The sequence below is a fragment of the Oncorhynchus nerka genome, linkage group LG7 (genome assembly GCF_034236695.1).
Source record: "Oncorhynchus nerka isolate Pitt River linkage group LG7, Oner_Uvic_2.0, whole genome shotgun sequence".
NCBI classification, from domain to species: Eukaryota; Metazoa; Chordata; class Actinopteri; order Salmoniformes; family Salmonidae; genus Oncorhynchus; species Oncorhynchus nerka.
The window spans coordinates 38,375,391-38,392,274 of NC_088402.1; the positions used below are offsets into that span (position 1 = coordinate 38,375,391).

At 43.3% G+C, this 16,884-nt stretch overlaps 1 protein-coding gene across 6 annotated transcripts in view; it reads left to right on the forward strand.

The window, feature by feature from the left end:
- The window catches only part of LOC115131585 (collagen alpha-1(XIV) chain-like), a 94,519-nt gene extending 78,556 nt beyond the window's left edge, over window positions 1–15,963 (forward strand). For 2 of the 6 annotated variants that reach the window (XM_029663401.2, XM_029663404.2), the window contains 5 exons: window positions 249–315; window positions 529–717; window positions 1,880–1,957; window positions 3,164–3,319; window positions 14,612–15,963. In XM_029663401.2, coding sequence (XP_029519261.1) covers window positions 249–315; window positions 529–717; window positions 1,880–1,957; window positions 3,164–3,319; window positions 14,612–14,925 — 804 coding nt within the window. In that variant the 3' untranslated portion in view covers window positions 14,926–15,963. Of the gene's footprint in view, window positions 1–248; window positions 316–528; window positions 718–1,879; window positions 1,958–3,163; window positions 3,320–12,378; window positions 12,488–12,580; window positions 14,566–14,611 lie in introns of those variants that run through there. The other 4 variants (XR_003863974.2, XR_003863975.2, XM_029663403.2 and 1 more) reach the window with 4 other exon arrangements.
- Window positions 15,964–16,884: the final 921 nt, after the last annotated feature.

The window sequence follows — 16,884 nt, forward strand, 5'->3', positions numbered from 1 at the left end:
TACTTTACGGATTGGTGTCGCCCGTAACAGCATTGAATGGCTAATAAGGTTTTTAGACAAGGCTCAAAAGGCAACATCTAGGCTTGGCCACAACAGCTATGTTTTCCAATTAAAAGAGTTGATGTCAAATTCATGGCTGGCAGGCTTTCTACCTAAGTAATGGTGGAGGATATTTTACCTGTGGGGACGATAAAACAGGTTGGAGTGTAGCCGTGGACTGGTGTCACCATGTGTTTTTTCCTCTCCAGGGTGACCTGCAATCCCAGGCATCGGTCCAAGCAATCGCCCGGCAGGTCTGTGAGCAACTGATACAGAGTGAGTCATTTTTTGTATCCTCCATCTGGCTCTCTTCCTGTGTGTGTGTGGATGTGTGATTGCATAGGTCTTGTGTCTTTGAGTGTAAGTGTATTCTGTGGAAGGGGTATACAGTACATGAAAATGTGAGTGTTGTCTATGGAAGTGTAAGGGTATTTTGCCATTGTCATCCGTTCATGCGCCACTGACCTCTGCCTGACGTCTGTCCCACAGGTCACATGGCTCGTTACAGCTCCATCCTTAACCACATCCCCAGCGCACCCGTCTCCGTCCGCACCGTTCCAGGTCCCCCAGGAGAGCCTGGGCGGCAGGGCGGCCCAGGACCACAGGGAGAGCAGGGGCCCCCGGGCAGACCAGGGTTCCCCGGGTCCAACGGAGAAAATGGACAAGCAGGAGCCAGAGGTACTGTATAGAGAAGGCTCCGATTTAACTTAAGCTTTCAAGTGAAGATATAGTCATGTAACCTATGCCATAAGCTTGTGGGATACGATATTACAGTAAATGATACTGCCAGGTAACGTATTAAAACATCATTTATCAGGTTTCAGGTATGACCCAGATGCAGACAGTGTCGAAGAAACAAAAATGTATTTCTAGTACAGGGGCAGGCAAATGAAAGGTCAAAGGCAGGCAGATGTCAGTAATCCAAAGAAGGTACAAAAGGTCCAGAACGGCAGGCAGTCTCAGGGTCAGGGCATGCAGGGGTCAATAATCCAGTGAATTGGGCCAAGGTATAGAACGGCAGGCAGGGTCAGGGCAGGCAGGGGTCAATAATCCAGTGAGGCAGGGCCTCCCGAGTGGCACATTGGTCTAAGGCACTGCACCACAGTGCTAGCTGTGACACTAGAGATCCTGGTTCAAGGACAGGCTCTGTCGCAGCTCTAGCGACTCCTGTGGCGGGCCAGGCGCAATGCACACTGATACAGTTGTCACATTGGTGCGGCTGGCTCACGGGTTAAGCAGGAATTGTGTCAAGAAGCAGTGCGGCTCAATTGGGTTGTGTTTGGGAGGACGCACGGCTCTCGGCTTTCACCTCTCCTGAGTCCATATGGGAGTTGCAGCAATGGGACAAGACTGTAACTGCCAATTAGAAACCACGAAAAAGAGAACATATTTTTTTAAATAACAAAAAACATTTATCCAGTGAGGTGGGGCAAGGTATAGAATGGCAGGCAGGGTCAGGGCAGGCAGAACGGTCAAAACTGTGAAGGACTAGAAAACAGGAGCAAGCACAGACAGGAGCAGGGGAACAAACGCTGGTAGGTTTCATGAAACAAAATTAACTGGCAACAAACAAACAGATAACACAGGTATAAATACACTGGGGATAATGGGGAAGATGGGTGACACCTGGAGGGGGTAGAGACAAGCACAAAGACAGGTGAAACAGATAAGGGTGTGACACACTAATATAATCAGAATAAAATGATTACACAGGTAGATCTACAATATTGTTCATGCCACTTTTAGTGCTGATGGTGATATAATACGGAAAGGAGATAAGCATGCCCACTTCTCTGCATTTTGTCAAAGTGTGTGTCCCGTTGGTCTCTGTCTGGTCCAGGTTTGTCTGGAGAGAAGGGTGACAAGGGAAGCCCAGGCGCAGGAGTCCAGGGTCCCAGAGGCCCTGTCGGGCCCCCAGGTAACCAAAACAATGCCCGCTGAAACCCACCCCCCCCCCCCCCAAAAAAAAAAACTGCACAGTTCCAACTTCAATTTTCCTCCAGGGACTTCCTTTGCTACCGAGCCTCTGCAGAGGAAATCAACATCTGTTGAGCAGGTGGATTAGAAAATAGGAAGTCATCCGATCTGTTTTTGATTAAGCACTCCGTCTTGATTCAAGGGTAAAATATGAAATGGAGAGGGTAGCTTGAGTTTGATTTAATTTACTTTGGTTGTTATTCATTAAGCTGCCCTTACTGGTTTAATGAAACCTTATTAGAGGGCATAGCTATTGACTCCTGTATTGATTGTGGTCTAGCTGATACAGTGTGTTGATTGAAATCCTGAAGCAGTTGCCAGGTTGGGCCACAGGAGAGAACACTTCAGGAATCTGGCATGCGGGAGATGAGTACCCCCAAGGATATTTGAAAAAGGATATTCATAGCATTTCCTGATGGAGACAGCTCAGTAATAATAGCATTTTGGGTCTGATGAAAAGACACAAAAGCTTATGCTTATTGGTACTGACCGCTGGGTAATGGTAAATGTGCGGAAGTGTGGCCTAATCATGGATTCTGTTTCAAAGCACACTACTAGATTTAAAGGGATAGTTCACCCAAATTATACAATTATTTATTGGTTCCCTAACCCTGTAAGCAGTCTATGGATAAGATATGACAGCAATCCATACTTTGGTTTAATTTCTCTGCCACTGCTTCCACATGCTAATGTTTTATCATTTGCGGCACAAATCGCATTCAAGTCATGGGACTGATATTAGCATTATTCACACATTATCTTCAAAACATCTATAAATGACTTTGTTGAGCTTTATAATACATTTTAGATACTTTCGTATTATTTGGACATGATGCTAATATCGGTCCCGTAACTTGTTTGGGATTTGCGCCACAAATGGGTAAGGAAACCAATGTGTAATTTGGGTGAACTACCCCTTTAACTTGGTGAATTCTACCTCTATATGCAGTGTTCTTAGTCAAAATGAAGACAATAATAATGCCTTCATGTTTCAAAGGTTTGTCTTAACATTTCACATGATGATTTCACTTCGGAATGTAGCTCAAAGTTAAAACCTTCATTGTTAATTGAAAATGTATTTGTTGTATTAAAACACACTTCCTCCCTTTCTCCGTCTTTTCCTTACCATTCCTTACCTCTCCTCCAGGACCAACGGGTCAGGGCCGGACAGGTAGCCAGGGTCCATCTGGTCGGCCGGGGAACCCTGGAACCCCTGGGCGGCCGGGTATCCCTGGACCAGTGGGGTCGGCTGGACCTCCTGGATACTGTGACCAGAACTCCTGTGTGGGCTACAACGTAGGAGGTAATTATGACAATCGTCATCCCTTACCACTGTAAACACAACAAGGCAACATAAAATGATATAAAATACAAAGTCCAATACATTAGATCTAATTGTTTTTGCCATGTATAGAGAATTCCATTGTCATTCCCATCATGTTGTTGGGTAGATAACACTTACCTGGGGATACACTCTCTGAGAATGCTTTAAAAACCCTAAATTCTTGAGTAAGGCTGAGGGTTTGTAATCAGAGAATATGTCAAAGGGTTCGGACTGAATCTGGCCTTTTTTTAATGTCTTTATATCTGATGTATTGTATCATACCCTGTCAATCAATCACTAACAAATTTAATCCATCAGAAGCTCTTTGACAGGGAGACCTGAGCAAAGAGCTCTCATTGGGTTAAATCCGCCAGAGGGTTGACCCGAATCACACCTTTATCCACACTCACTGTATTTCAAGGTGAAGCTAAGACAACATGACTAGGGTTGAATGGCGGTAACCCGGTTACCTCCCAAAATCACTCCCTTTTCCCGGGATAAATAACTGTGAGAACTGTCAATTATTATAAATTATTTGTCTGAACAGCATGGCGTGAAATGGAACTGTTAAAGGGTATGCGATGTCTAAATCTGGCCTCTCTTCAGCATCTGCATGATGAATTAACGCTCAGGGTGGGGACAGACATCCCATGTCTGTATGGAGCGCAATTCACAGTGCATGTAGACCTACTGTATCATCTCATCATGGTCACTTTTTTTCGTGAGACAGGTAGGCCTACATTTGCTGCAGCATAGCCTATGCTACAGTAATATAAAGACCGAATGCGCCTCTAATTTACTCATATCCATCTGACTTTCGGGTGTCACCTTGTTTTATAATTCTAAAGATTTTTATTTATTATTTGCAGCTGCAGGGGAAAAAAGCATATCACTCGAATATCTTTGCTTTAAATCAGAACACGTGCAAGCAGTCTCTCGCAGTCTTTCTCTCTCTCCATCAATTCCATTCAAATTGCATACAAAATAGATAATCCTCAGGGCCTCCTGGGTGGCGCAGTGGTTAAGGGTGCTGTACTGCAGCGCCAGCTGTGCCATCAGAGTGCCTGGGTTTGCGCCCAGGCCCTGTTGTAACCGGCCGCGACCGGGAGGTCCGTGGGGCGACGCACAATTGGCCTAGCGTCGCCCGGGTTAGGGAGGGCTTGGTCGGTAGGGGTGTCCTTGTCTCATCGTGCACCAGCGACTCCTGTGGCGGGCTGGGCGCAGTGTGCGCTAACCAAGGTGGCCAGGTGGATGGTGTTTCCTCCGGGGCATTGGTGCGGCTGGCTTCCGGGTTGGATGCGCACTGTGTTAAGAAGCAGTGCGGCTTGGTTGGGTTGTGTATCGGAGGATGCATGACTTTCAACCTTTGTCCCGAGCCCGTACGGGAGTTGTAGCGATGAGACAAGATAGTAGCTACTACAACAATTGGATACCATGAAATTGGGGAGAAAAAGGGGTCAAATAAAAAAAAAATAGATTAAAAAAATAGATAATCCTCTTCTATATTTGATATAAAGCCCTATATACAGTATATGTTCTAGCCTACCTCTTTCAGGTAATAAATTCAATGCAGTATTAGCCTTATATTTAGCTAATTAGTGATGGGTTATGTATAATAATCTTCTAACTTAATGCCTCTGTCTCTTGCGCAGTATGCAAGCACCTGTGCTCCGCAGACCTCTCCTTAATAAACGCTCCTTAGCTCTTGGAGTCCCATGCAGGAAAAGCTAGACTAAATAGCTTCCTGGACATAACTTTTTTTGCATTTCTTATACCAATAGACTATTCGAAGCGGGGCGCAAGCTCTTTTTTGCTGATTGATAAATACCTCCAGCCGATAGAACTCGCGGGTAGTTTGAAAGAATAGGGAATGTGCGATGGTGGTAGGCTATAGCAGTTATTTATCTAATTCTAGTCCTATATTATTCAAGGATAACATTAGAATGAGGAAGATTATGACCACGAAACGTTTTCCATTTAACTGTTGAAAGCGAGGAAGGAATAAAGCAAAAATAGAGTGAGAAAGAGTATGTTGGCTAATAACATTAGGGGAAATATTATGAAAGATATATCAAATCAAATGTTATGTGTCACATGCACATACAACAAGTGTAGACCTTATCGTGAAATGCTTACTTACAAGCCCTTAACCAACAATGCAGTTCAAGAAATAGAGTTAAGATAATATTTACTAAATAAATAAAATTACTAATTAAATAAAAAGTAACACAATAAAATAACAATAACAAGGCTATATACAAGGGGTACCAGTACCGAGACAATGTGCGCCAGGGGTAAAGGTTAGTCGAGGTAATTTGTACATGTAGGTAAGGGTAAAGTGACTGCAGAGGTAATAAACAGCAGAGGTAATAAACAGCAGTGTAAAAACAAAGGGGGTTCAATGTAAATAGTCTGGGTGGCCATTTGATTAATTGTTCATCAGTCTTATGGCTTGGGGGTAGAAGCTGTTAAGGAACCTTTAGGTCCAAGACTTGGCGTAGTAGACCTTACACGGAAATGCTTACTTACAAGCACTTTATATTTCAAAATTAAAATCAAATTTGCTAGCGTATACTTGTAACTTTTTAGCCACCAGAATTGCATGTTCTCTTCTGCTTTACCATGGTTTGAACGATTTGTGTAATTCAGTATATTGCAATACAATACACACTCAAAACGATTAGCCTACTGGAGCTAGTTAAATTGATTTCCCCAAGAGAGCATAGCCTATAGCTAGGTACAACTATGGGCTTTTATATTTTTCTGCCGTGCATAATGTGCAGTAGTCTACTGTATATCATAGCCGGATATGGCCGGGGTAGGCTGTCATTGTAAATAAGAATTTGTTCTTAATTGACTTGCCTAGTTAAATAAAGGTTAAATAAAATATATCAGTGCATTTGGAAAGGATTCAGACCCCTTGACTTTTTTTGTTACGTTACAGTCTTATTCTAAAATGGATTAAATCGTTTTTTCCCCCCTCATAAATCTACACACAATAACCCAATATGACGAAGCAAAAACCATTTATTTTTATTTTTTTGCAAAAAGATTATTAAGTATCACATTTACATAAGTATTCAGACACTTTACTCAGTACTTTGTTGAAGCACCTTTGGCAGCCTCAAGTCTTCTTGGGTATGACGCTACAAGGTTGGCACTGGGAAACCTAGTCAGTTGTGTTATTTGGGGAGTTTCTTCCATTCTTCTTCGCAGAGCCTCTCAAGCTCTTTCAGGTTGGATAGGGAGCATCTATTTTCAGGTCTCTCCAGAGATGTTTGATTGGGTTCAAGTCTGCGCTTTGGCTGGGACTTGGCTGTGTGCTTAGGCTCGTTGTCCTGTTGGAAGGTGAACCTTTGCTCCAGTCTGAGGTTCTGAGCACTCTGGAGCAGGTTTTCATCAATGATCTCTCTGTACTTTGCTCCGGTCAGCTTTCTCTCGATCCTGACTAGTCTCCCAGCCCCTGCCGCTGAAAAACATCCCCACAGCATGATGCTGCCACCACCATGCTTCACCGAAGGAATGGTGCCAGGTTTCCTCCAGACATGACGCTTGGCATTCAGGCCAAAAAGTTCAATCTTGGTTTCATCAGACCAGAGAATCTTGCTTCTCATGGTCTGAGAGACCTTTAGATGCCTTTTGGCAAACTTCAAGTGAGCTGTCATGTGCCTTTTCCTGAGGAGTGGCTTCCATCTGGCCACTACCATAAAGGTCTGATTGATGGGGTTCTGCAGAAATGGTTGTCCTTCTGGAAGGTTCTCCACAGAGGAACTCTGGAGCTCTGTCAGAGGGACCATTGGGTTCTTGGTCACCTCCCTGACCAAGGCCCTTCAATCTTAGTCTTATAGCAAAGGGTCTGAATACATATGTAAATACGTTTTTTTCTTGTTGCAAAGATTTCTAAAAACCTGTTATTGTGTGTAGATTGAAGAGGAAAAAGGCTGTAACATAACAAAATGTGGAAATAGGGAAGGGGTCTGAATACTTTCCGAATGCACTGTATGTATTGGATAATGGGAATATGACTGAATATAAATAGTGTAGTTATTCCCTCCGCAAGACAATCAACAAGCGAAATGCAAGTACAGGGACAAGGTAGAGTCGCAATTCAACGGCTCAGACACGAGACATATATGGCATATGTCTACAGGAAATCAGGGACTGCAAAAAGAAAACCTGCCACGTCACAAACACCGACGTCACACTTCCAGACAAACTAAACACCTTCTTTGCCTGCTTTAAGGATAATATAGTGCCACCGTTGCGTCTCCCCGAACAAAGAGCAGGCCAAAATATCCCTCTCAGCACTGCCTGGACTGCGCCAAAATGCAAACTCATTTATTTTGAGTTATATTATAATATAATTATTTTTAGGATAATACAGTGCCAAGGACTACGCCTCCCCCTCTCCTCTGTGGCTGATGTGAGTAAAATATTTAAACGTGTTAACACTCGCAAGGCTGCTGGCCCAGACGGCATCCCTAGCCGCGTCCTCAGAGCATGGGCAGACCAGCTTGCTGGTGTGTTTACAGACATATTCAATCGTTCCCTATCCCAGTCTGTTGTCCCCACATGCTTCAAGATGGCTACCATTGTTCCTGTACTCAAGAAGGCAAAGATAACTGAACTAAATGACTACTGCCCTGTAGCACTCACTACTGTCATCATGAAGTGATGAAAAAACTGCATGATTTGATTTGATTTGATTTGATTTGCTTTGGGAGACTAGTCAAGGATCATATCACCTCCACCTTACCGGCCATCCTAGACCTACTTCAGTTTGCATACCGCCAGGTCCAGAGATGACGCAATTGCCATCACACTGCCCTATCCCATCTGGACCAAATGAATACCTATGTAAGAATGCTGTTCATTGACCTCAGCTCAGCATTCAACACCATAGTGCCCTCCAAGGTGATCATCAAGCTGGAGGCCCTGGGTCTCAACCTCGCCCTGTGCAATTGGGTCCTGGACTTTCTGACGGCCCGCCCTCAGGCCTCCAACTCAATCATCAAATTTGCAGACAACACAACTGTAGTGGGCTTGATTGCCAACAACGACAAGACAGCCTACAGGGAGGAGGTGAGGGCATTCGGAGTGCGGTGTCAGGAAAACAACATCTCACTCAACGTCAACAAACCAAATGAGATGATCGTGGACTTCAGGAAACAGCAGAGGGAGCACCCCCCTATCCACATTGAAGGGACAGCAGTGCAGAAGATGGAAAGGTTTAAGTTCCTCAGCATACACATCACAGACCAACTGAAATGGTCCACCCACACAGACAGTGTAGTGAAGAAGGCTCAACAGCGCCTCTTCAACCTCAGGAGGCTGAAGAAATTTGGCTTGTCACCCAAAACCCTGACAAACTTTTACAGATGGACAATCGAGAGCATCCTGTCGGGCTGTATCACAGCCTGGTACGACAACTGCACAACCCTCAACCTCAAGGCTCTCCAGAGGGTGGTACGGTCTGCACAACGCATCACCGGGGGCAAACTACCTGCCCTCCATGACACCTACAGCACCCGATGTCACAGGAATGCCAAAAAGATCATCAACGACATCAACCACCTGAGCCACTACCTGTTCACACCGCTACCATCCAGAAGGCGAGGTCAGTACAGGTGCATCAAAGCTGGGACCCTGAGACTGAAAAACAGCTTCTATCTCAAGGCCATCAGACTGCTAAACAGCAATCACTAACTCAGAGAGGCTGCTGTCTACATGGAGACCCAATCACTAGCCACTTTAATAAATGGATCGCTACTCACTTTATACAATGCCACTCTAAATAATGACACATTAATAATGTTTATATATTTTACATTACTCTTATCACATGTACAGTTGAAGCCGGAAGTGTACATGCACTTACGTTGTAGTCATTAAAACTTGTTTTTCAGACACTCCACAAATTTCTTGTTAACAAACTATAGTTTTGGCAAGTCGGTTAGGACATCTACTTTGTGCATGACACAAGTCATTTTTCCAACAATTGTTTACAAACAGATTATTTCACTTATAACTAACTGTATCACAATTCCAGTGGGTCAGAAGTTTACATACACTAAGTTGACTGTGCCTTTAAACAGCTTGGGAAATGATAGGCTAATTGACAACATTTGAAGGTGTACCTGTGGATGTATTTCAAGGCCTACCTTTAAACTCAGTGCCTCTTTGCTTGACATCATGGGAAAATCAAAAGAAATCAGCCAAAACCTTAGAAAAAAATTGTAGACCTCCACAAGTCTGGTTCATCCTTGGGAGCAATTTCCAAACGCCTGAAGGTACAATGTTTATCTGTACAAACAATTGTACGCAAATATAAACACCATGGCACTACGCAGCCGTCATACCACTCAGGAAGGAGTGGTGCGAAAAGTGCAAATCAATCCCAGAACAACAGCAAAGGACCTTGTGAAAATGTTGGAGGAAACGGGTACAAAAGTATCTATATCCACAGTAAAACGAGTCCTATATCGACATAACCTGAAAGGCCGCTCAGCAAGGAAGAAGCCACTGCTCCAAAACCGCCATAAAAAAGTCAGACTACAGTTTGCAACTGCACATGGGGACAAAGATCGTACTTTTTCTAGAAATGTCCGCTGGTCTTTTGAAACAAAAATAGAACTGTTTGGCCATAATGACCATCGTTATGTTTGGAGGAAAAAGGGGGAGGCTTGCAAGCCGAAGAACACCAACCCAACCGTGAAGCACGGGGATGGTAGCCTCATGTTGTGGGGGTGCTTTGCTGCAGGAGGGACTGGTGCACTTCACAAAATAGATGGCATCATGAGGTAGTAAAATGATGTGGATATATTGAAGCAACGTCTCAAGACATCAGTCAGGAAGTTAAAGCTTGGTCGCAAATGGGTCTTCCAAATGGACAATGACCCCAAGCATACTTCCAAAGTTGTGGCAAAATGGCTAAAGGACAACAAAGTCAAGGGATTGGAGTGGCCATCACAAAGCCCTGACCTCAGTCCCACAGACAATTTGTGGTCAGAACTGAAAAAGAGTGTGCGAGCAAGGAGGCCTACAAACCTGAATCAGTTACACCAGCACTGTCAGGAGGAATGGGCCAAAATTCCCCCAACTTATTGTGGGAAGGTTGTGGAAGGCTACCCAAAACGTTTGACCCAAGTTAAACAATTTCAAGGCAATGCTACCAAATACTAATTGAGTGTATGTAAACTTCTGACCCACTGGGAATGTGAGGAAAGAAATAAAAGCTGAAATAAATAATTCTCTCTGATATTAGTCTGACATTTCACATTCTTAAAATAAAGTGGTGATCCTAACTGACCTAAGACAGGGACTTTTTTTACTCTGATGAAATGTCAGGAATTGTGAAAAGCTGAGTTTAAATGTATTTGGCTAAGGTGTATGTAAACTTCTGACTTCAACTGTATATACTGTATTTTTTTCCATCTATTGCACCTATGCCGCTCAGCCATCGCTCATCCATATACTGACATGTACATATTCTCATTCACCCCTTTAGATTTGTGTATATTAGGTAGTTGTGTGGGAATTGTTAGATTACTTGTTAGATATTACTGCACTGTCGGAACTAGAAGCACAAGCATTTCGCTACCCTCGCATTAACATCTGCTAACCATTCTTATGTGACAAATACAATTTGATTTGATAATGGGACTGTCATTTGGACTTTTTGGGGCTTGGGTACCATATCATGTATTTAATGTTTGGCCCACCAGGCTCAGGTAGCATCAGGCTTGAATGTTCATGCTGATCAACCCTCTAATCAAATTCAGACATATGTATATGCTTTATAATGCTTTAGAATGACACTTAAGGTTTTGGTGGGAAATTCCGGGTTTACCCAGGAGAAAATTGATTTATTCTCGCGATGGAACATTTGTAAAATACCGGGAAAATATTAAACCCTAAACATGACCTATCTTGAAAAGAAAGTTCTCAGAATCATCTACTCTATTGTAGTACTAACTTACCAGTTACCCAAATTTAATTTGGATGCCTATACTGAGATATATTTAAGTAATTGCCATTTATTTTCTGATTTACTTTATACTTAATAGACTTCGAATTCAAATCAATTGAGGCTCACTTGATTAACCTCAGGACTGAACCTCATTAAAATAAATGAGTGGATGTCCTTTATTCTCTGTTTTTGACAGCTCAGGAAAAATATTTGCCCATTCTATTATCTGATGGTTTTACAGTAAGATGTCTTTGAGCATATGGTTTATTTATGAATCCAATAGTTCCTGTTGTCATTTAAGCACCTTGAAATACAAAATGCACCCAGAATTTAGCTTGGAAACAATGACTTACAATGTGTTGAATTCATACAATGAATGGTATGTGAGAAAAAAAAATGTTTTGCCGCCATGTCTTTATCCCAGTATCTTAGGTTGTGGAATTGAATTCAAACAATCTTGCTTGTTTAAAGTTCTATAGACCTAATAGATATTTGTGAATGCTTGTGACATCATGTATTTATGTCAAATATAGTTATTCCGACAAAATATCTAAACTTTTAAAGCCTTATCACGATAAGTCATATTTCAGTATGTTCATGTACATACCACACTATTGCGTCAAGTATGGCCATATTTTACCAAGTTTCAAAAAGACAATTCTGCATCTTTACAGTCATGTGATCATGATTAATTCAACATTATAAACTGGGTGGTTCGAGCCCTGAATGCTGATTGGTTGACAGCCGTGGTATATCAGACCGTAGAGCACGGGTATGACAAAACATTTATTTTTACTGCTCTAATTACGTTGATAACCCGTTTATAATAGCAATAAGGCACCTTGGGGGTTTGTGGTATATGGCCAATATACCACGGCTAAGGGCTGTATCCAGGCACTCCGCGTTTGTCGTACAAAAGAACAGCCCTTAGCTGTGGTGTATTGGCCATATACCACAACCCCTCAGCCTTATTTCTTAGATGGTTCATCATCTAATATACTGGATATTGTGAGTGTGGATACAATCTGTAGCGCCCTAACTGTAAATGCATGTGTGCATGGACACCTAGACCATCGATGATGTCTGTCTCTATCACCCTTTTCTCTGAGGAAAAGACGGTACGGTGAGCACACTGTACGGCTAGAAAGGCCGGCGGTGTTCTCCATGTACTCCTCAGTGTGAGTAATACCAGCATGTGATTTTGTCTCGTCTGTCTGACCTGTGGTATGTGTGTGTCTCCCTCTTTCTCCTTCTACTTTCTCTTACTGAAGTCCAACAAAAGTATTGGTAGCGAGCAGCATTCAAAAAGGGTTGTAGTGGAGGTGTGAGGCTAGACAGGCTTGTCGCTTCATTCTACCCCCTTCCAATATCCCCTGTTTTTTTTCGGTCAACAACAACTACTGCTTTGTTTCCTATAAAGATGTTCAAAGTCCTTCTCTTTGTAGAAAAACATTCTACCTGAGCCTGAGACAATAACTCATTTAGCCATAAATGCATTTTTATGTTTCAGCGCATACAAGCTAAACTCAGCAAAAAAAGAAACTGTCAACTGTGTTTATTTTCAGAAAACTTAACATGTGTAAATATTTGTATGAACATAACAAGATTCAACAACTGAGACATAAACTGAACACGTTCCACAGATATGACTCACAGAAATTGAATAATGTGTCCCTGAACAAAGGAGGGGTCAAAATCAAAAGTAACGGTCAGTATCTGGTGTGGCCACCAGCTGCATTAAGTACTGCAGTGCATCTCCTCCTCATGGACTGCACCAGATTTGCCAGTTCTTGCTGTGAGATGTTACCCCACTATTTCCACCAAGGCACCTGGACATTTCTGGGGGGAATAGCCCTAGCCCTCAACCTCCAATCCAACAGGTCCCAGGCGTGCTCAATTGGATTGAGATCCGGGCTCTTCGCTGGCCATGGCAGAACACTGACACTCCTGTCTTGCAGAAAATCACGCACAGAACAAGCAGTATGGCTGGTGGCATTGTCATGCTGGAGGGTCATGTCAGGATGAGCTTGCATGAAGGATACCACATGAAGGAGGAGGATGTCTTCCCTGTAACGCACAGCGTTGAGATTGCCTGCAATGACAACAAGCTCAGTCCGATGATGCTGTGACACACCGCCCCAGACTATGATGGACCCTCCACCTCCAGATCGATCCCGCTCCAGAGTACAGGCCTCGGTGTAACACTCATTCCTTCGACTGTAAATGCGAATCCGACCATCACCCCTGGTGAGACAAAACCGCGACTCGTCTGTGAAGAGCACTTTTTGCCAGTCCTGTCTGGTCCAGTGACGGTGGGTTTGTGCCCATAGGCGACGTTGTTGCCGGTGATGTCTGGTGAGGACCTGCCTTACAACAGGCCTACAAGCCCTCAGTCCAGCCTCTCTCAGCCTATTGTGGACAGTCTGAGCACTGATGGAGGCATTGTGCGTTAATGGTGTAACTCGGGCTGTTGTTGTTGCCATCCTGTACTTGTCCGGCAGGTGTGATGTTTGGATGTACAGATCCTGTGCAGGTGTTGTTACACGTGGTCTGCCACTGCGAGGATGGTCAGCTGTCTGTCCAGTCTCCCTGTAGCACTGTCTTAGACGTCTCACAGTACGGACATTGCAATTTTTTGCCCTTGCCACATCTGCGGTCCTCATGCCTCCTTACAGCATGCCTAAGGCACGTTCACGCAGATGAGCAGGGACCCTGGCATCTTTCTTTTGGTGTTTTTCAGAGTCAGTAGTTTATATAACTGTGATCTTAATTGCCTACCGTCTGAAAGCTGTTAGTGTTTTAACGACCGTTCCACAGGTGCGTGTTCATTAATTGTTTATGGTTCATTGAACAAGCATGGGAAACTGTGTTTAAACCCTTTACAATGAAGATCTGAGAAGTCATTTTTACGAATTATCTTTGAAAGACAGGGTCATGACAAAGGGATGTTTCTTTTTTTGCTGAGTTTAGTATATATTTTATCCAAGGCTTCTCTATGCTTCTGCAGTGAATGTGTACAGTTCTTATATTCCAAAAGGAGCCAGTGGTTGACTAATACTGATTGTCATTTGATGCGTTATTCAGTTGAGCTTTCTCATATATTTAGTAAGAGAACCACTTAGATCTCCTTACCTTGTCAGTGTTGCTCCTCCCTACTCCTCTTTAACTCTTCTGGCCGCTTTGATGTCGACGCTAACACTGTTCTTCCTGTGTGTCTCTGCCTCCTTCCTGTCCTGTCCCGCTAACCCAATCAAAAACAAACAAACACATGCACGCTTTGGGGGTGGCCACGGTGGCTATAGAGGGTGGCATCGGTGGTGACACATCTGACCGCCACAATCTTCCCTTAGTCCAATTGCCCCCCAACACCTACCAGAACTATGACGAGGTGGAGGAGGAGGACCCCTATAGGTATGGCGAGGGGGGCTACCCCTCCGAGTACTATCAGCCCAACTACCCGGCGCCTCGACCGGTCGTGCCCGAGGACCCAGGCCTCACCCAGGGCGACGAGGTGCTGAGGTCCCCTGGGATCCACCGCTCCTACAGGAGCCTGGCTGACAAGAATGATAAGAAAGAAGAAGAGGGGCCGGGGGAGAGGAAGATGGTTGTCCCATGAGGGAGAACAAGCTAAGGAGAGCCTTGCGGAAGTCGGGGATACACGACAGGAGGTGGGACTGTTCAGTTGGAGGGAGAAATATCCAAAGGGGGGTCCAAGGACTATCATAAAGTGCCTGATGTCAATGTCAAAGGGACATATAGGAGGGGAAGGGTGGTGGAGGTTGGAGGAGAGAGTGGGAGGGACCATCTTCTCCTTTTCTTCTCTCTGGAAGTGTTGTGGTTGGTGGTGTAGATAGGGGTTATGTACTGTTGGTTCCAGTGTGGTCAGATTTTTGTGTGTGTAAATTAGTTACATCAAGAGATACATTTGTATTGTTTTCTTTTCGTTTTCAGCGTACCACCTTTTCTCATTTAATGCAATTCATCAATATCCTGGTTGCGGTTTACTTCAAGTGCTCGTTTATGATCTTAGTAAATACTGGAAGGCCTACAGTGTAGTGTAGTATAATATGATATAGTTTAGTATGTTATAGTATAGTAGTAATATACTATAGTAGTTCAATGGGAGCTTTTCTGGCTAGGATATTACTCAAGAATGGATTGCAAGTGCTATTTGAACATTTTGAAAATAAAATGGAATATTAACGATCTACTACTTGGTCATATTAGTAGTGAATATAACTACCTATATTGATAACTACCCAACTAACATTATAAACAGACTCAATATGACAAGTTATTCTCCAATTATTATTATTTATTTTGAGGAAATGTCCCATATTGTAATATTTGCATGTGTGTTTGTTTATCATCTAATCATTCCATATCATGTAATATAACAAGATTATTAGTTAAATTATTTTTTAATAAATGTTTGTTTTATTGCAAGTGTCTCGGAATATGGTCTCCAGAACCCCTAATGTATTGTGATGAGTTGTTAGGCCTGTGGTCTATTAGCCTTGCAGAGCTCAAGAGATAAACTATGTGGAACAGGCCACTGTGGCCCCTCTCATCAGAATATGGTTCTATCAAGAAAGTAATTTATTTTTTACTTGGTATTGATTTTTCAAACAATAAAATTGAAGTATAACCATTAGTCACAGTGGGTACTCTCAACACTGCTTCTTTGTTCATATGGATGTGTTTGTTTTCTCCGACTAGCAGGCCTAATAGCATGCACTTCAATTGAACCAATGGTAGAACTTAAATTACATTTTCAGTTAAAATACTTTTCATTACTAGAGGACCCGCATAGATGGCAACTCCAAAGCAATGTGTACTTGCTATAGCTGAGAGTCTTCTAGATGAAATCCTTAATACTTGTCGTGGTTTTCTTAGCAATCGGCACTTGAAAAGGGATGCATTGAAACTTTGCAAGCAAGCAGTGGGCAATACTTTCTTATTTTTAATCACTAAGCTATACACTATCACAGCCTTTTCAGTACATTGCCTTTTTCCCTTTTCTACCTTCGTCATCAGCATCTTGCACTCTACATAGGACTTACAACCAAATTAACTGATGGAACTGACACACACCGAAACGGTGTGACACCAGAAACGTTCTCCCTCTGTCTAATTGCAGAGTGAGAGTAGAGTCTGCCTCGCTATTATTTCTGCCGCCTCCCGAGGGGAGGTGTAATTACATGATCTGCACCCAGGAAGTCTCCAGGCCAGATGTTAGATCCCCTGGAATCACCCTGCTAAGTGGGGCCTAGTGACAGACAGACAGACAGGTAGCCCTGTACATTGGTCTGCCTTTTTTCTCCAGGTGATGCAAGATCGTTGCTGTGAACACCATGGACTGAATGTAATTGCCACAGTCATGAAAGATACACACCGAAATATGTGCAATTAAGTGTGCAAGGCTTTTGTTAAGTAGTATCTGATAAAATCCCAACAGCCAGCCAGAGCCCAGATTGAGCAACTTGCCCTCAAACCCACCTTGGGGAAAAGCTTAATTTCCAGATGATTAGCCCAGCCCAGGCATTTACTACATTTACCTCCATTCAAGTGCTTC